Consider the following 27478-nt stretch of genomic DNA (forward strand, 5'->3'; position numbering starts at 1 on the left):
CCCCTGCTTCCCACCCCATCCCTGCTGCTCCCAGCGCGGGGGGACAGGCCCTGCGAGTGCCTGGGCTCGGGGAAGCATTTGCATTTTCCTTGGCACAGGTACAGCATTCAGAATTCTTTCAGGCCAGGCCAATTAAAACAAGCTGAAAACTGCTGAGCGAAGCAGTTTCTGCAAGGATCTGCTTACATTCCCCCTCGGAGAAAAGCGGGGGGCCCACTTGCTGTAACTCTCTCCCTCTCTGCACAGCGTGGGGTTTGCCTTTTTTTCCCCCTTTTTGCCCTTTTCCCCCCCTTTTTCTATTGTTTTCCCCCTTTTCTTTTTTCCCCCCTTTTTCTTTTCTTTCCCCCCTTTTTCTTTTTTTTCTCCTTTTTCTTTTTTTTTCCCCTTTTTTTTCCCCCCTCTTTTTCTTTTTAAGGTGGAATAACTTGTGCCCTCGACACTCTTAAGAGATGGATGGCAGGACTTGGGACTGTGGCTTCGTTTTCAAACCAGAGCCCAGTCTGGAAAAACAAATTGAGGCATGGGAATTAAAAAAAAAAAGGGGAGGGGGGGAAAAAAACCCATAAAAAAGAACAAACCACCAACCCCAAAACTGGTAACTCTCCACAGATTAACACACTTCACCTCCTTCACAAACCTTGCATGGTATTTTCTTAAAAAGGAATAAAGCCACATAATTAGCAATCAGTTGAAGCCTAAGGCTTTTCTACCACCACAGAGACTATTCAATGCCTACTGGCTCTGCTAGCACACTCTTATTACTCTTGGGTTTCATTTTGGACAGCCTCTTTCAAACCTCAGTTGTGTTGTAAATGCACACTGACAGGTTAAAAGATACTATTTTTATACCTCTGAGCAAATAAAATGAAGTAAAATTAAAAAGCCCATCCTGCCAGTGCTGTTTTATTTTATTTTGATAACCCTCAAGTGCTACGAGAAGGTAAAAGGTTGTAGGAAGGATGAACCATCTTGGAGGGTCCCTGGGATGGAAGGACACGTATTCCAAAGGGTCAGGTTTCTGCACAGACACCTTTATCCTTGGGAAAAAACCCTGTTAATGGCAGTGCCCTTCCCTCCAAACACCTGCATGCCACAACTACCACAGAGAAAACACCTGCAAATGCCCCTGCAACAATCTGGGGGGGAAAAAATGGGCTAATCCAGCAGAACAAACCACAGCACATGGATTTGCATTTGTTTTCATCCCCGAGAATGAGGCTGTGTCACTCTCAGGCTCGGGCTGAGTTGATGTGAAACACGTACTGCATGTGAAATTTGGATCCTTTTGGAGCTGCTCTGGATTTCGAACCACTGCAGGAGCCGGGAGGATCTGAATCAAAAATTTCCTTCCCCTGGAAAGGATCTCACTTTGACAAACACAGCACCCTCCACCAACAGCTCCCATCAGTGCCTCAGCACCCAGAGCTGCTTCAGGACAACTAGAAGTCATAACTCACACATGATCTGCTCACCTAATTGTCATGGCATTACTGATATGTTAATGAGAGGCACCGAAGAAACAAAACAGGTGGCAGCTGGAGTAAACAGCAAAGCTCTGAGACAACAGAAATACCAGATTTCTTAGATCATCCCTGGGAGAAGACAATTCTTTTCTCTCTGCTTTCAGAGCCCTGTTCTAGGAACAAGCTGGCCCAAGGGACCAGGAAACTGGGACACCATGACTATTCTGGATCAAAACCCTTTTCTTTTTCAAAGGCTGCCAGGGTGCCCTCTCCAGTGACCTCAAGCAGCTCAACTTGTCACCTGCTACACAGGTGACTACGAAGGCCATTTATGGATTTAATTAGGGCAGACAAAGAAGAGACATCATCAATCCCTGAAGTACATGGAACATGCCAGGAGCATCCTGTGATCCCAGCTCTGACTGTACAGAGAATGTGGGATTATTGATCTTTAAAAGTGGGAGCAGGTCCCCAACTTTAATAGACAGCAGCGTCTGATGTTCACATGGCAACTTTTATGTTGGACTGTCCTGAAGTACTTGAAAGGACACACAGCTGTAAACCTCTCCTTCCTGTCCTGCTCCACCTCTCCTCTCAAATAACAACTCCCATCCCTCTTATCCAAAAGCAATAATGTCTTTTATCTGTTAGAAATCTCCCTTGCTTTCTTTCCTTCACTGAGGAACCTCATTTAGTCTCCATTTGGATTCATTTTTCCACAGAAAAAGCACACAGCAAGCAAATGAAAATATCCTCCATGCAGAGATCTCCTCTCAAGGTGTGTAGGCAAGGATTGGATTGCACAGGTGATGGTCAGTGGAAATCCAGGTACCACAGAAAGGAATATAAAGGAAATCTTTACAGCTGAGGTATCTTGGTGGATCCAGGTTCCACCCAGCTGGGACACTTGGCTTTCTAGTGACATTTGCTAAGGGCATCACCCTGTTGGGGTTCCCCCAGCTGTGCCCTGCTAGGCAGCCCTTCTTCCTGGTCTTCAGTGAGGGGGAGGAGGGAAAAAAGGAGGGAAAAAATGAAAAAGGGGATCAGGAAACACTCACTTGGTCACGTCCTGAGCAATTCCCAAGATGCGAGTGAGCCCAGGCTTCCTGCTGTCCCCTCAAATATGTTATTTTCCACTCCCACCTTTCTCCCTCCTACTTATCTCCCTCCCCCCTTGCCTTCTGAGCCTGACTGAGTCAACCAGTGCAGATTAGATGCCAAGCAATGCAGTCTCTGCACAGAGATTCAACTCCCACAGACAGACTGGAGAGATAAAAGCAGTCTAGTCAAACACTGTCCAGAGCCAGCGCGGGCAGAGCCGAGCTCCCAGTGCCTCTCACGGGGTGACGCCTTGAACTGGTGACACTCCAGCAACTGAACTGCGAGTCCCGGGGGCATAAACACTCCTTTCTGGTGCCTGTGCTTAAGTACAAACGAAATGGGTCCCGTTTTCCGAAATATCCGCGCTCTGGAGATAAGACTGACTGATGGGAACCCTTTTTCAGGCATCAAAGACCTGCTGCTCGGAGGTGCAAAGACCCGCGGCAGTGCCCGTCAGCCCGCCCTCGTGCTGCTCTCCTGTCAGTTCACACACCATTATTTTCCCCTCAGAGGAATCAGGGAACATCGTGGCATTCACTGGGGTAAACAGCCCCGTGGCAAAGTGCTTGTCCCATCTGTGTCCCTGCAGCTGACCCCAGCAGCAGAGGGACAGAAAAGCTTTCCACGTTCATTTGGTCCAGCTCTGGTTACGCGATAAGAGCTGCAGTTGACACAGCAATATAAACATCATTACTGACACGCACTGGGTACAGGTCAGGCCGCAGTGTCCAGGGGATACTCCATAACAGGAGCTGTCATATTTATCTCTGGCTTCTTCAGAGCCAGTTTGAGTCGTCAGACGGAGCACACAAAAGGACTATTCAGTGCAACCCACGAGCAGAAATAAAACAGATGCGCCGGGGAAGTTTGCAAAGGCCCCGGCACAGAAGGTTGGCAGATCTCCCCTCCAAAAATCAAGGCCTGGGCTCCTTGGCAGCATCAGGAGCCCTGCAGCAGCCCTGGTGCCAGGGGCACTGCTCACGCTGTTTGGATGAAGGACAGTCTGGAGGACAAAGCACTTGGCTTGGCAGTGAGCAGGGATGCAGGAACATCACAGATGCAGAACGAAACCAAAGCTCAGAGAACACCAGAGCTTTTAAACACTTCCACCAGGCTTGGCTGGTAAGGTCTATTTTGCTTTTTTTTTTCCTACTGTTTTGGCAAATTAATTGAGTGGAATGGGAAAGCACATTGCAGCAAAAGCTCCCATCTGACCCGCTGGGAGTTTTACTCTATGTAAAGCACCCGAGGGGTCAAGGTGCAAAGAATGTGTACAGAGGTGAGGTTTCAGAGGCTGCAGTGGGGCACAGAGCAATTCTGAAGCTCCAGTAAAAGGGGATGCAGTAATTCAGGTCTCAGACCAGGGACTGATCTGAGCAAGGTCACTTTTCTATCCAGAAAGCATAAGGGAAGAATCAAATGCTTTAAGTGAGGAAAAAAAAAAATCCCAGTTTGAAATGAACTTCCTACCTATTTTAAGACCAATCCAAAATGCTTTTTGTTCCTAGCTGGTATTTCAGGAATGAGTACGACCAGAGGCACCTGGTCTGGTTTTACAGACTGAAACGCTTTTGGAAAGGAGTCAGACATGATTTGGACAGAAACAACGGAGGCCCAGACACAGAGGCTGCCCTGGGAGAGCGTGTACCAGCTGTCTGCTCAGCCTCAAACCTCTAATCATGTTCTTGGAGGGAAAGCAAGGGGACCTGTTAGGGGTGGCTGAGCCCAGTGCTCGGGGCCAGGCGGTGGAGCCAGCGAGTGTCAGCCCGGCTCCATCGCCCTGGATGGAAAACCCTGGCACCAGGACAGCAGCAAATGAGTCTCTGAACAGACAGGGCAGAGGGACTGTAAACAGCAGCACGAGCAAAGATGAAATGTTGGAACTCAGGAGAACAGCAGGAGGAAGCTTGGCAGCGCTCAGATCGGCAAAGCACCTGCTGGCACGGGAAGGAGAGGCCTGGAGTTGGCAGGGAATGGGTCCCAGTGCCAGCCAGCAGCAATCAGCTCTGCTCCTCACCAGCCTGGCTCTGCTCAGGCACAGCAGCTCCACGGCCCTGCTCCAGCACTGATGGCTCCAGCCCACAAACACAGAGTGCAAAGCCTGCCCTGGGGCAGGATGGACAGCATAGGGATCCAGGATAGTGCAGGATGGACAGCACAGGGATCCAGGATAGTGCAGGATGGACAGCACAGGGATCCAGGCCAGGGCAGGATGGATAAAAGAGGGATCCAGACCAGTGCAGGATGGATAAAAGAGGGATCCAGACCAGTGCAGGATGGATAAAAGAGGGATCCAGACCAGTGCAGGATGAATAAAAGAGGGGTCCAGGCCAGTGCAGGATGGATAGCACAGGGATCCAGGATAGTGCAGGATGGACAGCACAGGGATCCAGGCTGGTGCAGGATAGACCGCACAGGGATTCAGGATAGTGCAGGATAGATAAAAGAGGGATCCAGGCTGGTGCAGGATGGATAGCACAGGGTTCCAGGATAGTGGAGGATGGATAAAAGAGGAATCCAGGCCAGTGCAGGATGGATAGCACAGGGATCCAGGCTAGTGCAGGATGGATAGCACAGGGATCCAGGCTGGTGCAGGATGGATAGCACAGGGATCCAGGCTGGTGGTAATAAGAGCACTGCCTCAAAGCAAAACAAATCCTGTGAAATAAATGTATAAAACTACTCCAGTGCCCTCCTTCAGCTCTTTAAATCCTCCCCGTGCTCACAAACGACCCAGCAGCACTGAAGAGCTGGCAGACTGCAATGCCTCTCCTCTGCAAATCCTTTCTGAGAACCTGCTGATCTCCTTTGCAGTGCACTTAGGCCGTGCATTGTCTCACAGGGCTGAGTGGACACCTCCCCTGGGCTTGCATTCCTCCCAGCCAGGAGCAGGCAATTCACTGAGAGCCCTTGTTGAGAGCACAGTTTGCTTGGGCTCCACAGCAGATCATGTAGGATCACAGAATCCTAAAGTGCTTTGGGTTGGTAGGAACCTTAAAGATCATCTTGTTCCAAATCCCTGCCACGGGCAGGGACACCTTCCACTAACCCAGGTTGCTCCAAGCCCCGTCCAACCTGGCCTTGGACACTTCCAGGGATGGAGCAGCCACAGCTTCCCTGGGCAACCTGTGCCAGGGCCTCCCCACCCTCTAAATTCAGTCCATTCCATCAACTCTGAGTGCCACTAACTCAGGTACTTGTGTTAACACCAAAATTAGGTGAGTGAATCAACCCAGGCTCACACACACAGGGTTCTGATCCCTGCACAGGACCTCTTGTTGCTGCCACTAAGTAGGCAAATGCCAAACATGGCTCATACCAATTCCACCTCTCACTAATACGTTTTGTCAGCTCATCATAATCTTGAAAGAAACCTTTAAGTGCTGGGAGTCATCCTGGGTTCTAATTAGGCTCAGTCAGATTTTGTGGTTTAGTCAAGTTAACCTGGCTCATGCTGCTGCAGCTTTAAACACATGCACTTGAGATCAGTTCTTCCACTCAGGAAAAGATAAGCTCTACAGTTTCCTCCCCTCGGATAAGCTTAAGAAGAAAAGAAAATGAAGTCATGTCCCTGTCACCCAACATTCATGTGGTTTTGTGTCCCATCTCCACAACGGCTCCCAAACCAGGGCGCCCCACACAGAGACCCTTCTGTGCTTTACTGTCATCCCAAGTCAGAAATCCAAGCACAGGATTCTTCAAGAGGTGAACCAGAGAGAAAAACAATCCATGGGTTTCTGAGCCATGACAAAACGTTTTGATAAGCTGCTGTTCACTGCCACTACTGCTGTTTGTATTTTCAGAGACGTCACGGCGTTCCCAGCACTTTGCAAACAACAACCCAGAACTCACAGACTTTTCCAAGCAGATTATAAAATGCAAAAACCCAAAGGCCATCCAAAAAATCAGAAAATTCCAAACTGATGCAGCCTGCCTGGTTACAAAGCACTTTCTGAAACTCCTTTTCATCTCCCTATAAGAAAAAAAACAGATCTGATACCACTTTTTTTTTAAATTACTTAAGCCTCACAACTGTGTCATTCCTTTCTGAATTACAATTGTGCCATTTTGATCACCTTTAAAAGCATCTGCAGGGTCTGATGCTCCTCACAGAGCCCTGACAGTGACTCCAGGGAGAAGGCACTGACCTGTTGCAGTGGTGATATGTGTAACACACAGCACTGCTGTTCCCTCTGGATACAACTCGGTAATCCCTCCTTTGCCGTGGCATTCCCTTCTCATCCAGCTGCCAGAAGGAGATCTGAAATGAAAATAATTAACTTCCATCAGTTATAGTTTGCTGAGGGTTTTTTTTTTTCCTTGCTAAGCATCCAAACCCATGTCTTAGATAAACAAACAGAACAAAACATTTGGCCTGGACCAAATCCTGGCTCCAAACAAATCTGGATAAGAGACTTGTGGTTGGGATCTGTCATATTGAATCCAGTGAAGTGAATTTACCTCAGAATGTGTTCATTAGTCTGATATTTGGAGCCCAAAACCAGAGTGCTGCCATGGACATAAAAGCCTTTAGGCTTGGACACATCTCACCTTTAGGGACCTGCTTGGGGAAGCTCAAGGTGAGGGACATCCCCAAGGCACTCACAGAATCACCCCTGAGAGGCACCTGGGGGGGTTCATCTCTGCCCATCAGCTAAAATGCCTCAGGGCCAGTCAAGCCAAATGCTCAGAGCCAGCTTTTCCCTTGTGCTCCCTTATCCTGGCTGCTCTTTGGCTCACACCCAAAAATCCTGCATCCCAACCCAGCCTTCCCAAGCAGCACCATCTGCAAAGCCGTGAGGACATGGGGATATCTTCCATTCTCACACGGCACATCCTTCCTTCCCTCTGACTTCCCATCGCTGCTCCAGCTTCCAGGAAACACGAGGGATTTGTTGCAGGATTTGAGGGCAGCACACACTGTAAAATCTCAGAGGGTGAGGGGCTGCAGCTCTGAATGAGTTGCCTTGTCTTTGTGGTTTCTACCGAGCTCAAATTTTGCCGAAAAAGAATTAATTAATTAACACTGGACAACCCCACAGTGATTCTTGGAACAGAGGAGCCTGCCACTGTGGTGGCACAACACCCCAGAGCTGGGTTCCAAACATTATTCTGGCAGAAGATGCCCCCACCAGGCCAGGATGTGAGATCCTGGGTGAGCTGGGTGTAGCTCTGCTGGATGGAGATCCTCCAGGTCTGCTCTGGTGCCACTGGGAGGAGAAGCTCCATCCTGGAGGGCAGATGGTTCCCCTTCTCACTTGGAGGGGCTGAATGACTTTTCAAACCTTTGATTCCTGACTGATGCATTCACTTCAGGAGACACAAAAGTGCAAAGTCTCAGCATGGAGTGACTCCCTCGCTTTCTGGGTTTTTTTTTTTCCTTTCCCACTCCCTCACCCCAGCCCTTGTCTTTTCTTTTCTTCTCTTCTCTCCCTGGACAGTTTTATAATTTTGGCTCGTGGCCAGAGTGTCTGTCCTGATTAGTCTGGGCTGGCTGTGAAACACCTGCAGCCCATTAGAGCAGGAGGATGAAAAAAAATCAGTTGTCATAGGTAAAGCAATGCCCACTTATTTCTTTGTTGTAACACACCAGAAGGACAGTCGAGAGGAGAAGCAAAAAAAAAAAAAAGACATATCTTTAGCATCAGACCTGCCATTGCCTGGGCTCAACTGCACACACTGGGTCATGTTTTTATCTGATAAGTGACTCCAATAAATTGTTGTCACTTCACACCAGCGAGGGTTGCAGGTTATTAAACAGGACGTGCACTTGCTGCATTTGAATAGTGCCTCGTGCACCTTCTTTTATTTATGTCTGTCTGATGAACTAACTCGGCACGAGGAAGAAACTTCCCTCTGGGCGAGTTATAACTAGATTTTCTCCTGGCATATCCCTCTAATGTCCCAGCTGGCACTGGCTGCACACGCTGCCAGATCCAGCAGAGCCTCCAGAATGGCACAAGGGCTACAAGGGGGGACAGACACGAGCCCCCTGGGCCACTGTCTCAACCAGGAGGGCTGCACACCCAAAACACTGCCCAGGGGAGAGCAGAGGTGCAGAAATGGCACTCAGGGTGTCCCTGGAGCTCCGGGGCTGTGCAAACCCTTTATGATAACCCCAGAAACTGCCCTGATCCAAGCACGTGGGGACAGTGGGGAGGCTGTGGGGGCAATTCTTACCCAACCCACAGAACTCCAGCGTAGCTACAGACCAGCTAATTGTACTTCTGGGGAGGAGCCCTGCTTCTGCTTGCAAACTGCTCCCTCAGAAGATGTGTTTGTGCACAAGAGTGGCTGTTACTCAGAAGAGGGGCTTGGTGCCTGCTCAGATGTCGACAGCCGAGAGATCAAAAAGTCCTTCAGATCCCCTCCTGATCGATTTGCCACGACCAAAACTCACCTGGGCGGAGGGAAAGGCCACACTCAGCCCTCCTGGGGTGGGGGGGACACCTCTCTGGAAGTGCCTGTGTGTCACAGGGGATGCCAGAGGCAGGATCTGAGAGGACAACCGGAGGGTTAAATAATTCATCGTGGCTCACATCTTGAACTGTGACAACAAAGTGGGGAGCTGAAAGGCAGCTCTGAGAGCTGTGCTGCTGAAAGCAAACTCACCCTCTAAGGACTGGATGGTATTTCAATCCCAACAGCCCATCCAGCCAAAATGCCACTGGGGGGATGTCAAGAAACCCTCAGCTCCTTCCAAAACTTTGCTGTGTTCTAATCAAACTGCCTCGTGTAGCTGCAAGGCAGCTGAGACATTTACACCCCAGCAGCTGGCTTTTTTTTTTCAGTTCTGCATCAAGTGGAGAGCAGCCATTTAAAAAGAAAAAAAAAGAAAAAAAAAGGGAAAGGAAAAACTTTTGACCACAAGGGACTCTGTCAAATATTCCCACTGCTGTCCTGGAGCGTGGAAAAGCAAGTCTGCTGTTGCACACAGGTCTGACTATTTGCATTTTTAATAATTCAAGAGTTTAATTAGTATCATGGCCTTAATCAGAGGCTGAAAATACAGCTGAAGTCATCAGAGCTTAATTAGTTTTAAAAAAAAAAATTCTGCAGTGAAAATGTCTCAGCTAACGTGGGGCTCTGTCCTTAGTTTGATGCCTTGGGGTTCAGAGGAACTTTTATCTGTTGCTTCTGATTTCCTATTCTAGTACACCTCAGAATAACACAAAATCCACCAGCAATATTGAGACAAATCAGTTCATTTCCCTGTTTATCCCTCTAAACTGTTCCACAACTTTCTTGAACTGGACTCAGAAAAAAAAAAATAACCAGATTGAAGATAATATATGAAATTAAAGCAGGACTATCCCATGAGCTGCATGTGAATTTTCCCTCTACAGGAAATAAAATGTTTTTTACAACCTCAATAAGTATCACTGGATCTTCAGTCAGGTCAGAAGGAACACATTCCTGAGGGAAATAACTGTATGGCCAGAAAAATCCTCATTTAGTAGTGGGAGTGCTCCTGTGTGGGAGCTCACACTGGTCCCAGTTGGTCACCCAGCCCAAGCTGGGTGGTGAAGCACTGGAGTTCTGGTGCTGCTTCCCTTCCTGAGTGGTGTCAGGAGGAATTCTCACCAATTTGGGCTGAGCTGATGCACAGCCCTGGCAAGAGCCACCCCTTCCCTCCCTGCACAGGTTCACGGTGTTGTACAGGACATCCTGGATGGACCTCTTCAAACAATATGTGGTTTAATGGTGGGATTCATCACCACCCAAGGCTGTGGAGACTAAATACATAAACAGGTTCGAAAATGGACGAGCAAAACTCATGGAAGATAGGTCAGCCCAGCCAATTAAACATGGAAATCCGGATGCAACTTCCAGTTCAGGAAGTCAGTCAGTCTAATGCTCTTCCACCTCTGATTTACTTGCAAAAAGGAAGCCAGAAAAATTCTCACTATGCCAAAACTGTCCCTTGACTCTGAGCATTAGTGAGAATCACAATAAATCCCTTTTTTTTTTTTTTTTTGGCAGGGGGAGGGGGGTGCATTTTCTTTCAGCAATGGTATTACAGCATGTGATTTATTTCCCTCTGCAGCTCCTGAACCTCTGTGTAACCTCCCATCTCCCTGTCCCCTTAGGAATAGCACAAATAAATTAGTGAAACCTACTGGAAGGTGATAGCAATCACAGATACCACTAAATTCCATTTAGCATGGAATTAGGAATCCAATCACTCATGTACATAGAGAAGGTCTGACTGAAAAAGCATTCTGCCTTTGGGAGCACTGGGGCCAGAGGAAGATGCTGGAAACTCAAGATGGAAAAATGTAAGTTGGTTTGTCCACAAGGAAAGTTGCTGTAACCCCAGGACAGTTACTGTTTGATTTATTCCCTGACACATTCCCTGCACAGCCTGGGTTTATATATATATATATATATATATAAAATTTATATATATATATATATATAAAAAATACATACAGAACATTTCATACTGAGTGGTTATGTATCCTAAAGGGGACGAGGATCCTGCTGAACTCCTGACCCAAAGAGCAGCTCGTGGCTCTGCTTATCCACTCTCTGCTCCTCGTCCTCTTACCTGCTGCAGGAATTTCCACCCTCTGCCTGGTTCCGAAGGTGTCCAGGGGGTTTGCAGGAGAGCAGAGGACAAGATGACAAATGAGCTAACACACAGCAGAGGAATGTAAGTGAGTCTCAGCTATTTTTAATTAAGAGCGATGACAGCTGACTAAATTCCCTGACACTGCAGTTAAAGGCTCCCTGACCCAGACATTATTGGACACACTCCTAAGACCAATATATATCGGTCCCGACGGTGCTGCTATTATTGTCCCCGCCGTCTGGGCAGGTGCAGGACTCACAGAAATCTATGTCTGTTATCAGCATGCAAACACTGAGATAAACATGGGGATGCTCAGGAGCAGGAGGAGGCAGCAGGTGAGGGGAGGACAGAGAAGGTCGTTTGCAAGGGAAGCGCTGGAGGAGCCGGTGTTCGGTTCCATTAAATGTTCGAAAGGTTTGGATGAATTTAAACTGCCATTTTCATTTCTGGTGGGTTAAGGCAGTGATGGATGGAGCAGGAGAGAGGCAGGGAGACAGAAAGAACACTTCCTGCTGTAAGGCAGATAAGAGGCAAAGCACGAGGGTGTCTTGGACTGGCTTTTCTCAGCCCATGGGTCGCAGGGAAAGCTCAAGTCAGAAAGCTTTTCCTCCAAACCTGAGAGCCCAGCAAAGTGATCCGGATTTTAAAGGGTAGGGATTCACCTGGCAGAGATGAGAACACAGTCAAGGTGCCCAGCTCCCACTGCCACAACAGACTGGCAAGAAACTCTCTGTTTGAACCTCAGACAGCCTTGGAAAGACATCAAGAGGAAAATACCAACCACAAAAACACAATACAAACCTCACTTTTGTTCTCAGGGCTCGCACAGCATTGAATCAAGCAGCTGATCCCTTTACCTTGAGCTCACTAGTTGGTTTTAGTAGGACAGATAAAGAAAAGGTTCCCTTCTACCCTTTCCAAAGGATCACGGAGGGGAGGGATAAACCGGCACACGCGGCAAAGTCACACCGATCACGTACGAGCTTGGCACGGGCGAGACAAATACATTAAGGGACATCATCAGGAACTTTCCAGCCTGGTTGCAGGGTGGGAGGGGGCAGAGCTGCTCCCTGCTGTTGCTAAGACAGTCCCCCCACCCGTGCTCTCTGCCAGCCCAATCCACAGCCTTTCTCCTCCCATTGGCTCAAGAGCCGCATCGAACCACCACGACAGGTTTTCCTCCTCCTCCTCCTCCTCCTCGCCCTGCTGCCTCCTGCCTATGGCCTATTACCAGGGGAGAGCAAACCAGACACGTAATCAATAGTTTGAGGGAAGGAGCAGGGCTGTGTGGTGCTGCATTTGCATTCAGTCCCTGGCTGCCTCTGTCTCTGCCTTCGGAGCAGCAGGGACGAGCCGTACCCGTGGAGGGGAGGCTGGGTGGCAGGCTGGTAACACAGTGCTGCAGGAGCACGACCCAAGGACCAGCAGCATCCTGTCTGAGCTATCAGGTGCGTGGAGAAATCTCCTTTCCAGTAGCCTGCTTGAACTGGTGTCCCCAGCTCGGTGCTCACTAGGGCAGCTCTGACAATAAGAAGTACCACGGCACATACAGCACCATAAGTGATGCTTCTCTGAAGGGTTTCTTGGTCTGAAGGCACCTGGAACCCTCTAGAGCAGGCAGAGAGCACAGAAATGCTCCATAAAGCCAGAGAAAGTGGCCCTGGCTTGAACCAGGATGGTTGGTGACAGTGGGCACAGAAATTTGGGAACAGTGGTTCCTTCATCTGGTGAAACCCTGGTAGTGGACAGCAAACACAGCAGTGGGACAGCTCATCACCCCCACCACGGACCAGCTCAGGCTTTGGGAGCAGGCACAGAGAAGAGACAGACGAGCTGGAACACATTTCCAGCAAAACAGGCTTGAACTGACACTGTGCACCAATGGAACAGCAACTCGAACCAACCAAATATTGCCACTGGCTTTCAAACAAACTGTGAACAAGAAGTTACTCATCACTGACGGGCACCTCGGGCACCGGGGCACTGTGTGAGTAACCACAGACTGGCCCCAGGGCTGAAAGCTCTGCAGTTTGACTTGCCCAAGCCCAGCAGAGCTGATGAAACCTCCCCAAGGCACTCTGGGCAAACAGCAGCCCCTGGGCTATTTTCTGCCACCACGCAGGTGACTCAGCATCCGGAGCACGGAAGCAGAGCTGCTGTTTCCTTTTCTGTCCAGGACAGCGAGTGATTGGCAGCACAAGGAGCTCAGTCCAGTTTGCAGCCTGGTCCTAAAAGCCATGGGGACAGGCTACAAGAGGTCAATGAACCCAGCAAAGCCACCCACTGGATGGATGCTGTCCCCCAAACTCTACATCTTCCCACCCTGCTCTCTGTCCTTTACACTGCACAGAGGTTCAGTTAGAAAGAGTTGTAACTTAAACAACTTAAACTATTGTAAAATAATACAAATTATTAGGCAACACAGAAAAAAATTGTTTTATGGGACTTTCCAATTCCCTACCCCTAATCTATGTATTTATTTCAGGGGTGGGGGGTGGTTGGACACAAAACAGGGGGTCACTTATAAAAAATTCGTGTCTGACCTGGATAAATCCGTTTTTATGGAATCCATGGGGATGGTTTCTTTAATATAAGACGTTAAAAGGAGGAAAGAGAAGAAAAGAGCGCGCATGAAAATCAGGTTCAAATCCCTGCTTGGCCTCACCCGGCAAAGGACTTTGAATTAGGGCTGCAGTCACTGAAATGGTTTCAAATATTTTGGGATCTCTCTCCCGAGTTCACATGATCTAAGTTTCATCCTGAGGCAGAACAGCAAGAATGTTCTGAGGTCTCGGAAACGTTCATGGCTTCGGACAAATGCATCAGACCCAGTTTCAAAACAAATCTGTTCCCTTTTTGATCTGACGTAATGGTCTAGATGTCTGTGTTTTGATTCCTCCCAATTGTGCTCTCAAACTGGTACAGAGCTCCATGAAAGAAAATTAATGGACTGGAAGGAAACCTACACTTATTTTTTTTTTTTTTCTGTCTCCAACCATGTGAATGTTTCCCAGTTACCTTTAAAAAAAAAGCACAAAATTGTGCATCAACCAAGATGGTAAAAACAAACTCAAATAAGAACTTCTACCACGAGTTAAACCTGCTTCAGCCACTCAAGGAGACAGAGCCTTTTTGATCAATAAAAGCCTTTTAAATAAAATGAAAGCTCTTTCAGATTTATTCAAGAAGCAACCAACAGTGGGAAAGATCCAATCCCTGAAAGATCAAAGTCTGATCCCTGGCATCGAACTTTTCTCCTCCCTCTTAGTTCCTACACCACGAGATTTACCTGGACCTACAAGATTTGCTGCAGCTGGAAGAAATAATTAGATCCTTATCAGGAACATGTAGGAAATATCCCACAGAAAGCCAGAGCTGCCATGGAGCACCTGGAGCAACAGCAGCAAGATATATATGAATACAAGGAATAATAGGATGGATATTGATAATATGATTATTTCTCCAGGAGTTCAGATCGTTAATAAAGACAAAGCACAGGAATACATCTCGTAACTACTCTATGTCTCTGATGCCAGAGGCCGGTAAAAGGTCTCCAAACTTCAATTTCCCCTTTAAATAATTCTCTGCAAGAGAACTGGTCCCATTTTCCTATTAAAGAGAGGCACAGAAGAGTGTTAAGAATTGCCCAAGGCCACAAAATAAGCAGCAAAAGACAACCAAACCCTGAGTCCTGACCCACAGCCTCTGTCCCAGTGGACAACATTCCTTCCCATGACTACTAAAAATATTGGGGTCTTCTGTGAGATCGACTTTGATGCTGATTTTTGAGGTGAAATGATCAGCCCAGCCTGGGGAGCAGTGTAAGTGAATATAACACCCTCAACTTCCTGAACTCTTGGACAATAAACAGCTTCACAACCTGTTTCCCACAGAGACACCTGTATTTTAGGGACAGATAAGAAATGCCACATGGATATACATGGCCCTGTTTTCCTTTTCTCTGGCTGCACACACACACATATATCCATATATGAACAAATATAAAATACATGTGGATAAATATATATATATATATCAAAGTTATTAAAATTAGAAAGAACTTTGATGTTGGAGTCAGCATGGCCTGAAAAAATGCTGATGGCACCCAGAGAGCTGTGGGAATGAGCTGCTTGCTCTGTGGCCAGCACAGAAATTCAAATACCTGTTTGGAGGACAGCACAGAGCCAAGACCTTTCCCTCAAGGTGCTTCTTCCCACCCATCACCTGCTGAGGAAAATGAACTTGTACCCACTGGTTAAGGCTTGACCCCCTTCCCTGGGCATGTGCCACCCCACAGAGCTCCCTCGGTGTCACCACAACACCCAAAAATTAGAGTTTTGGTCACTGAAGTGCGGGCTTGTCTAAATTAGCCAGGATGGATACCTTTGCTACCAAAGCCTCTCACAAATGCTGACTCTTAAAGCAAAACAAGCAGAAAAGAATAAGCAAACTAACAAGTCTCTGGGCTCATTTGTTTAGAATGACAGAGCAACAAACCCAGTAATTTTATTTATTTATTACAAACAGCTTTTTATATCTCCTAACCCAAAATAAGCCCCGGCCCAGCTGTGGTGCCATGTTAAACAGTAATTACTCTATATAAAGATGACCAAATGGGAATATTTGTGGGCCAGCAGCGTGGAATTATTTTAGGACTTAGACAAACTTTCTCAGGGAGTGGTGAGACGAGCTGTGGGCAACGTGACCTAAGAAACAAGTGGGCACAAGAGGGGTTTTTTCCTTCTTGTTCCAAGCCTCTATTAAAAGCCACCTAGGTGACACTAAATGACTTTCCCGAATTTTGGCTCAGGGGAGAAGGGAAAAAAAAAGTAAAAACGAAGAAGTAGAAGTGAGATTTGTTTACTGCTCTCTAAAAGAGGCCTCACTGTGGGACATGGTTTGAGGTTGACTACCTGGAATGTCTGCTAAACCACACCCAAATGTATGGCAGAACACGAGCAACACCCCTGGAGTATTTCATTATGCCGAGAGGAAACAGAAAAAATAATTAAAAAATATATAATAAATAAAGCCTCATAAATCAAAGAGTGCCAGAAGGGTTTGGGTTGGAAGGGACCTTAAAGAGCATTTTGTTTAAACCCCTCTGCCCTGGGCAGGGACACCTTCCACTAGACCAGGTTGCTCAAAGCTCCATCCAACCCGCCTCCAGCTCTTCCCCACCATGAGCTGCTGGGCAACATCCCCCACTAAAATGTGGATCATCAGGCATTTTCCAGGCAAGGACTGGCACAAGCACCAACCCAGCCCAAACACAAAGCCAAACCCTTCATGGGGAGTGGCCTCGTGCCAGGTTGGACCTTTCTGCTCGACCTTTGCTTGCCCCGATGCTGAACTCCATCAACCCACACTGCAGAGGAATTTTCCATCCTGTTCACACTCAGCTCCTGATCTTTTGGCAATATTTGGGCTCCCTGGCTCTGTGCTGCTGAGAGCCCATCAATCCAAACTCCCTCATCCCCTCAAACATTCAGGAAGGCGAGTCCTGCACCTTGGGGCACGTCCTGCCTCGTGGGAGGGTGGGAATTCTATGGGGAACCCTGGAAGAAAGAGGCTCCCAGCACTTCCAGAGTGGCAGTGCTCAGTTCAAGAAACCTGCAAAAAAAAATCAGTGGCACTTTTCCAGCTTCCAAAATATCCCCTCCTCCTTCTGTCACAGTAAAACAGAGTGAAAAAGGAAAGTGGTTTAGCAAGTAGGAACACAGCGATTCAAAATAGAACCAGAGAGGATTAAAGCAAATACCCAGACTGTTCTAACCTGTGTTTACTGCCCAAATACTGTACCAATTCCTGTTGTTTTCAGGGGGTTCTTCCTGTCTTGGAACTTCTTCTCTGGGATTAAACTTTGCCCGTGCAACACATGACTCATCTGACTGCAGGACCCTGCAGGTTTTGCAGATGCTGCTCATCCCATCCTGCAGTCTCTGAGCCCCAGGCAGCACACTGCACATGGGTTTTTGCTGGAGGGGTAGGGGAAGAAAAAAAAATGACAGCATCTGCCTAACACTGAATTTCCATCCTTAATTAAGGGCTTCAAAAATCAGGCCGGTTTTCCGAGCGGGATGGTGGGTGGGGGGGAAAAAAAACAAAAAAAGAAATTAAGAAAAAAAAAGAGAGTTTTTAATGATCTCAGTGAAGCTCGTTTTCTGGTTAACATGCATTTTTGCACCCAGGAATTTCATAGAATCACAGAATGATTTGGGTTGGAAGGGTCCTTAAAGATCAGCCAGTTCCAACCACCCAATTCCATGTTAAAAATCTGTTGCTGTAAGCACGTAACAGCAATGGATTTGTGCAATATATCCCAGTCTTTTGTGCAAATATTGTGCTTTTACAGTACTTTTGTATAAATACAGTACAAATACATCCACGGGTTAAAAAGTTTCTGAGCTCTTAATTATCAGTTCAATTTACAACTGGCAAGACTCCTCTACTAGAAAGGAACAAAAAGCTCATCCCTCCAGTTGACTGGAGGGAACATCTCACCTATAAACAGTTCCTCCTTAGGCTGTTTGCCAGTGGGAAGGAGCACCTGGAATGGGGATGGCAGCTTTTGTTGTGCAGTTCACAGGAGGGATTTCACCACAGATCCTGGAAAAAAAGGGAAATTCACAGTGGAATGAGATGTGACCTGCACGTTTTACTGATTCATGGAGTGCTGGAGAGCCCAGCTCTCTGAAAGCCTCAGCTTGAGTGTCCTCCTTAATCCCTTCCTCTCTGGATATATATGAACTTCCTCTAAACACAATCGAGGTAACACAACACAGAAATTACAGGATAATTAAAGAGAACCACGGAAAACAAACATACATACCCTTTGTTCCACTGGGCTGTGGAAGAAAACACAATGCTGTGCTTTACTCCTTCTCTCTCAATCTGTCACCAACACTCGGCTACAGGGGAGAAAATGGATTTAAATTAAACTCAAACATTCTGTCTAGTTCATTACTAACACCTTCTGTACAGTGCTGAACTCTTATTTATTTGTGCCATAACCCCAGACTGTGTGGGCAATAAAGCCACAACAACCATCAGCAGGTACAGACCTGGGTTATAATCTGAATTAAAATATAAGTCATAAAAACAGCAACCAAAAAAAAAAAAAAATTAATTCTCTGAGTTCTGCAAAAGTTCCTTGACTTCCCAAGCCCCAAAAATGTTCATTGCAGCCCTTCAATCTGAGAGATGTGTGTGTGTGACAGATGGCTGCTCCTGCAGCACGAGGGATGCACCACCCCTGTACAAATATTGTACTGTGCAAATATTCATCAGTTAATTCCGGAGACAACTGTGTCAGGTGAGATCATGAACACCACCCCTAATTTCCCTGAGAAGTAGGCTGAGACAGGAGGGTGGAGAGGATTGTCTAAACTAAATCAGTGAGTAACAATGAGAACTCCAAGGCATCCTCCCATCTCAGAGTCCGTGCAGGGCTTTTTTGGCTTTTTTTTTCTTTTTTAATTAAAAAAATGGAATCTTTGGCACGGTTTGACCCGACGCCAGCTGAAGTTTGGGGACATAAAAAAGCAAACAAACAATGGATTTCAGCTCACACCACAACTAATGAAGCATTTATGTTACACTAAAATGTGTCTTAGCTTAAGTATCCATTTTTAACTATCAGCCGAAGTGAAAACATTAATTCATGCAAATCAATGTTCCCTAAACAATAATTTTCCTCTAGAACATTTCTTCTTTTTTAACATAAACTCTTATCTAGCATAACCCATTTAAAGGATTATATCTGCAGAGTTCAGCAATTAGCTCTGTAAATTGTTTTCCTTGAGTGTATGGAAGGTTCCATTACACAGTGAAATATAAAGTGTATGCTACAGTCAATGAAAACCTCTCTTGGAACGATGATTATCTTTCAAAAAGGCTGGGATAAGGGCCAGATTACCCCAATGAACTCAAGCCAGCTATTAGAGTTCTACTTGTGCACCCAAAGTCCCCTGTTATTCCCTGCAAGTATCCACTTTCAGTCCATCTTCAGGGGTTTTCAAGTGTAATTGTTTGTATGTGATACCCCCAGAGCGTGTTTTCCTAAAACATGGCCATGAAAATCCACTCTGAGGGAGAAACAACCGAGCAAATAAAGCACAGAAAGAGGGAAGGGACGTGCATAAAACACCCAAAGGTTGGGAGGTGGCACTGAGGGCACTTCAGATGCCCCTGGGAGCGAGGATGAGGATGGAGAGGCTGCACCTCGTCTGGGCTAATTCAGGGAACACTCGTGAGAGTCACAGAGGTTTGTAGGAAAACAGTATTTCGTGGAGAGTGTGTCAAAGACGGCTGGAAGTCACCTGAGTCATCCTTCTACTCCAGACATGGCCACAACCTCAAAGTGGAATCTGCTGGTGGCCACAGGAGCTCTGGAAATCCTCAGGAATGGAGATCCCACAGCCTCGCTGGGCTCCTGCTCCAGGGCTGCACCACTCTCCCACTTTGGGGTTTCTCCTCTAATCCCAATTTCCCTTGTTGTAGTGACAGAAGATTTTTTTTTTTCCCAGTTGTTGAGGGCAGCTTCATTCAGCTCTTCCTCTCAGCCAGGTGGTTCAGAGGAGATGCCCAGCACGACACCCTCTTTGGGAGCCTTCCCACCCTGATCCCAGCCCCGACTGCTCCTCCTTGGGACGCTAAACTGTGGCTTAAGTATCCATTTTTAACTATCAGCTGAAGTGAAAACACTCATTCATGCAAATCAGTGTTCCCTAAACAATAATTTTCCTCTAGAACATTTCTTCTTTTTTAACACAAACTCCTTGGCACAAAACACAAGCCCCTCTCCTTGTGTCCCGCGGACATCTTTGTCTAAGAGCCATATCCATCCATCCACTGCAGCACTCCAAGTGAACTATTCCACCACACCTGCCATTCCAGAAAACCTTGATTAAAGCCCTTAGAACTAAAATAGTAATTAAATCAAAGTCCTGCTCCATACCTGAGGTGACACTGGGCACACAGAGGGCAAACTGCCCAGCCCCGAGTGTGAGCGACGGAGCTGTGAAGACAACACAGGAACCCAAACTCGACTTACACGTTACCTTTGAGACTAAACCTCCTTTCATGATGCCCCAGAGGACAAAATGAGAGGGGAAGCTCCTCGTGGGGAGCAGCCACACGGGGTCAGATGCTCAGCAGCTCAGATTTGGTGACCCCCCCCTGCTTTCAGCACAGCCCTGCCTGTTTACACCGGCTGACAACGTGACCTATATAAATGAAAACTTGAAGCAGCTAAGGAATATAACCTTGATTCATTCCAAATCCCTTCCATTTAACGCTGTCACTTCTCTTTTCCATGCCAACACGCTCAGGGGACCGACACATTTCGATACTCTCAGCTGGGAATCGTGTTCTTGCAACGCTCGTGGATGATGCACATACTGTCTCTATTTGTGTCCCCCCTTTCAGATGGCATGGTGCCCACAAAACAAGCTGATTAGCACTTGCCCTGGGCTATCAAGGCAAGGCAATGGTATGTTTAGATCAGCAAACTGCATAACAATATAAATGTCATCTATTCTACAAGAAGCTTTGGCAGTACTTGCATCTTGATCTTCGTTGCGTGGATGTGCCAAAAAGAAACATGAAGACTTGCAGAAGAAAGGCAGGCAGGGGATTTGCCACCCCTCCTGGTTGCCAAAACACGCTGTACAGCAGTGGGTGCCTCGTTAGAATCCCCAAGGGCCATCTACTGGATGTCAGATTGGACGTGAACACCACTGGGACAGATATAAATATATATATACGTATATATATCTCCTTTTTTGTTCAGCCAGGCTCATGAGCAGAAGTGAACCACAAACAGCGTGTCTGGCACAGTTCAAGACATGATCTGTACACTTGCCCAGAAAAGATGGCATCCAGCCTAAAGAGAATAGCCCTGGGTGGTCACTGGCTGGTTGTGCAACATCTCTGCTGACAGGGCAGGCTGCAGCAACCCCCAGCAGCTACAATGGATAATGGGCTCAGGACAGGCAGTTTAGGACACTGGAGCTGGAGTGCAAGCCAGGCCTCTAATGGCCTGGCACTCATTAGCATCTGGTTCTTCCTGGGGACCTATAGGACATGAAATGATGGTCCCATGCCAGTCCCTGGTGAGCAAATGTCAGCACCATTCTCACAGCGAGCATCCATCTCATGGGCTGGGTGAGGGAGCCAAGGGCTGAGGGGAGGCAAGGCTGATCTATGGCTCATTGTCAGCCAGGGGACTTCCCAGGACAGGGCTGGGGACAACTAACAGGGTTCAGAACTGTTGCCTGTACAAGCCTTGCTTAAATCTTCAGCAGATGGGCAGGAACCACAGAACCACAGAATGGTTTGGGTTGGAAGGGACCTTAAGTGATATTCCTCAAACAGAGAAGCTGCTGGCCCAAGAGGGCAAGTTCTCACCTGGGACAGGAAAGGCTCCAGTCCAAGTCTGGGTCAGAAAACAGATCTGAGCCTAAATGTGGCATTTTCATAGAATCCAGCGTGGTTTGGGTTGGGAGGGACCTTAAAGTCCATCCAGTTCCACCCCTGCCATGGGCAGGGACACCTTCAACTAGCCCAGGTTGCTCAGAGCCCCATCCAGCCTGGCCTTGAACACTTCTAGGGATGGGACAGAGACACAGAACAAGAAAGATGCAACAAAAGAGAGATAAAACTGTCAGACAAAGGTAGGAGAGAGAACTCTGCAGGTAAACAGAACAAGCCCATGGCACAATGTGCTCTGGGGAGTAACAAACTGCTTCGTAGGGTCACAACTAAACAGGACACTGGGGCAAATTCCAGGATCATTTACTGGAATTCACAGGTCTTTCTCTGCAGTTTGTGCTTTGTTCACATAAAGGAACCAAGGGCTCTGTCACAGGTAACCCCCTCAGCTTCCCTCTGCCAGTTCTCCCACCAGCCCGAGGCAGAGCTCTCAGCACCCAGGAATCTTCCAAGCCTTTCCTCCTAGAGCAAACCCAAGAGATTTCTGCACAGTCTGTATAATTTCACAACCAAATGCTTCATCCTGACTACTTACTAATGACTATTACTTGCTTGATTCAAGTTCTATTTTTACAGCAAACATACAAACCCCTTGAACCAACTGTTCCAACCACAGTTTATGAGCGAGGTTCCTTCTCTGAGATGCTCCTCGTTGCTCTGTTTAACCTCCCTGCATTTCTAGTTCAATTTACAAGTCTTGGGTCAATGCTGGAACCACAGACAGTACAACTCCAGAGTGCCTTTCCTAAGCAGATTATGCAAAGTGTCACTTAACATTAAATTCCCATTTGAAAAATTGTTTTTTTTTATTCTTAGCTATGCCCATAAGAAATCAGAAAAAAAAATACTTCATATTTCTAATATTAAAGGGGAGCTCTTAACTTTTCCTTAGTCATGCCCTTCTGCTATGGCACATTCCTCATAAATTCATATTCACAATACCTTATGTTAACAGCATCCTTTATTTCTGAAAGTAGAAGTGGGCCTGAAAAGCTTTTGTTTGGTTAGCAATATCCAGATGCATTAAACTTCTATTACATAAGGGGATTTGTGCTTCACATTAAAGTTTTCAGGGGAGAGATATTTAAAAGATTATGAAATATGCTTGTGAGGGGAAAAAAAAAAATAAAAAGAGAAGAAGAATGTTGGAACATATCCATCAATATTTCAGTATAAATTGTTGAAGCACCAGAATTACATGGTGCAATTATCTTGCACAATGTATAGCTCCTAGCACTGATCTTTACATTTAACAGAAAAAGTGGTTTAACACATTGCAAGTGAATGTTCATTAAGTTGTTGGGAAAAGCTCTGCCATAATTGAATAATGAAACTGCTGCACCTTTTGCATCTGCTTAAAAAGTCTTTGCTACTCTGACTGTGTCAGGCATAAGTGGCCTTTTATGGGATATTGTTGCCAACATCAATCTTTATACAACATGAGATTCTTTCTGACTCTTGCCCACGGATCCCATTTGGGCTCTCCCCTGTAACAAAGCCACTGGGATGCTTGTGGGTCCCTTCCAACTCAGGACACTCCATGATGCTCCAGATGAGCTGGACAACTGGAGTCAGGCTCCAAGAAAGCACCATGGAAAAAGACTTGGATTTCTCTCAAGGGTTTTGATCTTTTTAAGCAACAACAATTAGAGACAATTTCGTTAATCAGTCACAGAGTCATTTTTTGAACTGTTGGGGGTTTTTTCCCCCTTATATTCTGCCTTTGCCTATCCCTTGACCTACCAAAGGGTTTGGTGAATCAGCCTGGGGTGTGATCACACCCCGTGTCACTGCCAGGCCCATTTATGGCCTGTATATTTAAGATGACAAACAGGGCAGGTTTTGCAATGGTAATGTGGGACACAAGGAGGGCCCAGACAAAGAACCCCATTGACGTGGCCGTGTTTGGGATCAGGCCCACTGTGAATCTGAAGAGGGAATAAGAAGCAGGATGGCTATTCCCTGGCAGTGAATATGCAAAGTTCCCTGCTCACATACAAAGGGAACAGTTTTGCACTCATGTAGATCATGGGCCATGGATAATCAGCCCACTATTCACTCCCCCAGCTCTGCGGAAGCGCAATCAGGAAAGCATTATGAGCAAAAACCTGCCCTGCAGGGATAGACTTGCTTTAATAATGTTTATGACTTGTCCATATTGTATTTATGTCTGGAAGTTGATTTCTTGGGTTTTCCCACCCTTCCCCCACTCTCAGCCCCAAGGACAGTCTGATGCTCCACCAGGATAAAGGGGGGAAGCACCAGTGACTGCTGGACATGACTCTCCCCTCTGCAGGCTCCAGATCCCAGCCAGAAATAGCACTTGATTTTTTTTTTTTTTTCTGACACACAGGTCAAACCTTACCTTTTCCTGATCCAAAACCAAGCCCAGGCTTCACAAATTCACAGGTTTGGCCAGAAAGTGCAACACTTCCTCTGCTCAGCTGCTGCCCTCCTGGCTTGGAACCAGCCCAGGCTGATGCCCCAAACGGCAACAGCAGAAGAAAATGGTTGAAGGTTTCCCTCCCCCAGTCTCTTGCCAGGCTCACAATTTTCCCTGAGCTTCACAAGTGTGTCATCAATACCAGTCCTTTTTTTAAAGCCATCAATCTCAGTCGCCCGAATCCATCAGAGGAAACAAATCCCAGAGAGGAACCAACCTGCAGAGCAAATGCAGAGAGAGAGAGAGAGAGAGACAGGCTGGGAGAAAACCCAGGCAGGGACTGTGTGCTCCCAGCCAGGTTCTGCAGCAGAAAATCTGCTGGGTTTGCTCTCCCCGGGTGATTCCACTTGGATTTCACTGCTTTGCTTCCAAAAACCTGCCCCAAACTTCCCAGTCTTCAGATGCTTTCAAGAGTCACCAAATGTTGAAGTTTGATTTGGTTCCTCTGGCAGGTGAATTGGGTGGGATTTCAAAGGCATCCACTGGAATTAAATCTCCATGGAGGGAGATACAGAGGAATTCATAAGTTATAGGATTTTGGGGGCGTTTGGGGGCATTTTACCGTTACCCAAGTGCACTTACACTGCTCTAAGCTCTGAAAATCCCTGATTCTGTGGGTGCCTGTTTGCTTGGCTCCAGAGCTGGCTGTGCATCCAGGGATGGGTTCAGTCATCCCCCACAAAACCTTCCAGAGTGGCCGAGGGGCTCCTGCCACCCTTGGGCCTGCAAACAATCCACTCCTGAGCACAGAGCACGGCCCATTTCAGCACCAACACCCCAAAGCTAAAGGCCATTTACATACTTTTGGGATGGAGTGTATTTGGGCTCTCCAAACTCCAGGCTGCTCTGTGAGTCCTTCCAAGCCCTGGATCAGAGGTTGGGTGGACACAAACACTGTGGAGAGCAGACAAACCTGAGCCTCAGAACCGCACTGAGCACAGAGAGGTCGCTGCCAAAATGAGAAATACGGATTTTTTTCCACGGCTTTGAGGCATTCCCTGGCTTCTGCAAGGAGATGGAGCAGTGGAGCCCCTTCCAGTGGCTCTGCTGCCCTGTTCCTGGCAGTGTGTGCATGCAGGCAAGGGCAGGTGGAGGTGACAATCTGGGGCTCCCACAGCTGGACTTAAACCCTTGTTCTGCTTTACAGCACTAAGGTTCTTCTAAAAGACACAAAATAAACAAGTCAGTCACGGTTTCCCTCTCCCCTGCACCACCCAGCACCCGTATTTGCCTACAAGAAAACCCCCAGAAAGCCACAAGGTTTCCTTTTTATTTGCCTCTTTTATCTTTGCTTATTTTCTCTGGTGAAAAGTAACCCAAGCTTGGCTCAGTATAAACCCAGCCAGAAACAAAAACCCTCTTGAATTCCTCTTCATTATAAATGGATTGTCAATGTGTTAAATAAATCAGTGAAAATGGAAATCCAAAAATAAATAGCCATCCTGCTGTTGCTATGACAACTCAAATTTTTTACCTGGACAGGGATTTTATGTTTCACAGTTAGTAAGCACTGAAAAGGAGGGTCTCAATTTATTTTTTTTGTTGTTGTTGTTGAATCCTGGCACATTTCACCACCTCCCCCCAACATAAAAAAAAAAGGGAGGGGGGGGATTATTTTTGGTTACTTTTTAGCAAATGAGGGGAAGATCAAAGAGAGGAGCTATTTTTCATTCCAGACAGGAGAAAGGAGACACATTGACAACAACAGAGCTTATAACACCTACCCAGCCCAGAAAGGACAGAGAGCACAAAATATTCCAGTGGCATTTCAGGGCTTCAACGTGGCCCTGCTTGCAAAAGGCAGGGCATGTATAGAATAAGATTAACATGTCTCAAAACCCTATTTTGGCTCATATATTAAGGCAATTTTACTGTGGTAAAAAAGAATGTCAGCAGAAAGGAAATATTTTGCAACCTGTGCCACTGCTGGTGGCAGTGAAATGGGTGCCTGAATGACCCAGAAGCCCAGACTGCAGAATTAATCCATTGCCTAGGCCTTAAAATGGTAGAAATCAACCCAATTCCCCCAAAATCCATGGGGGGAAGGCTCAGAACAGGTTGCAGTGGAATGAACTCCAGGGTTGTATTTCCCATGGGGTGGGGAAGGAACATCCTCCTTCTCTGGGGTGGTAAATTGAGAGGAATTCAGCAGAGAGGCAAAAGCCATTAAGGGGATCCCAAGTGTGACCTGGGAACTCCTCGAGCAGCTCAGAAAAGTTCACATAAAGGTCTTTTATTCCCTTTTACCTGTTTTAAATAGTCTACTTGGTACCCCCTTGTCTGGAGGCTGGTGGGTGGGTGATTCATAGATCAGAGAACACCTTCATCTCTTGGCTGGCAGGCATTTGCAAGAAGCCTTCCCTTCGCCCCAAGAGGTATCAAAAATAAAAATCAAATAAAAAAAAAAAAAAAAAAAAGCCAAAATACATAAAAAGGTCAGAAATTCAAAAGGCAGTTCAAAAAAAAACCCAAAAACACCTGAAAAAGAGCATCGCTCCAGAATGTTTCCATTGGCCAATTTCTTTGTTAAACGTTTACAGAAATTAGATGAGTTTTTAAAACAAGGTGGGCTTGAGCAAAATACTGTCTTCGGTTTGAAACTTTGTAGCTTGTTTTCAAAACAAAACAAAACAAAAGGAAACAACCCCACCAAAACACGGCCTGCCCCCCAAAACAAAAAAAAACAACCCAACCAAGGAAAAAACCAACGAAACCAAATCAAACAAACAAAAACAAAACAAAACAAAAAGAAACCAGGGGAAAAAAAACAACCTCACCCCCAATATTCAGAATTGGGGGTAGGAAGGAATAAGCACAAACCCCAAACTGCTCACAGCAAAAAAATCTCCACAAATCAGCCTTTTCCACAAAAAAATAACTTCTGTCACAAAAATGTCTTGACCTGCGTTAAATTGAATTAATTAATCTCGGTCAAAATCCAGCCTAACGGCAATAAAATGCAAAATACACCCCAAAACAGACCCAGTGAAGTGATAAATTCCCACAGAATCCCATCCAGTATATCAGCTCAGGTTAAAGAGCCTTTTCAATTAAATGTTTGCTTCGTTTTGTGACTAATACATGTTCCTAGCAGCCCAAGCCCCTCTGATTTTTATGGCTGTGTATCCACACACATGCACACAGGCAGGGATTGGGAAAGCTCTAAACAAATCTGGGTGTTTGCATCCTGCCTTGCCCCAAAAGCAAAGCAGACTGTTCAAGCAGCAGCCGCTGAAAAGCAAGCATTCAATTCTCCTCGGAGGCTCGTTTTCCTCTAAATGGGCCTCTCAGACTCGGTGACAACTCTTAGCTGCCCGAGAGGAAAAAAAAAAAAAAAAACAAAGGGAAAAAAAAAAAAAAAAAAAAAAGGGGAAAAAAAAAAAAAAAGAACCTATTTTCCAG

At 46.6% G+C, this 27478-nt stretch overlaps 1 protein-coding gene across 4 annotated transcripts in view; it reads right to left on the minus strand.

Annotated features, from left to right (window-relative positions):
* Window positions 1–24350, minus strand: part of LOC108494809 — an 80553-nt gene extending 56203 nt beyond the window's left edge. For 2 of the 4 annotated variants that reach the window (XM_017809699.1, XM_017809697.1), the window contains exon 1: window positions 6713–6894. In XM_017809699.1, coding sequence (XP_017665188.1) covers window positions 6713–6851 — 139 coding nt within the window. In that variant the 5' untranslated portion in view covers window positions 6852–6894. Of the gene's footprint in view, window positions 1–6712; window positions 6895–17643; window positions 17749–17971; window positions 18053–23998 lie in introns of those variants that run through there. The other 2 variants (XM_017809698.1, XR_001873963.1) reach the window with 2 other exon arrangements.
* Between the last annotated feature and the right edge of the window lie 3128 nt (window positions 24351–27478).

Source organism: Lepidothrix coronata, unplaced genomic scaffold, assembly GCF_001604755.1.
Source record: "Lepidothrix coronata isolate B3197 unplaced genomic scaffold, Lepidothrix_coronata-1.0 Scaffold27, whole genome shotgun sequence".
NCBI lineage: Eukaryota > Metazoa > Chordata > Aves > Passeriformes > Pipridae > Lepidothrix > Lepidothrix coronata.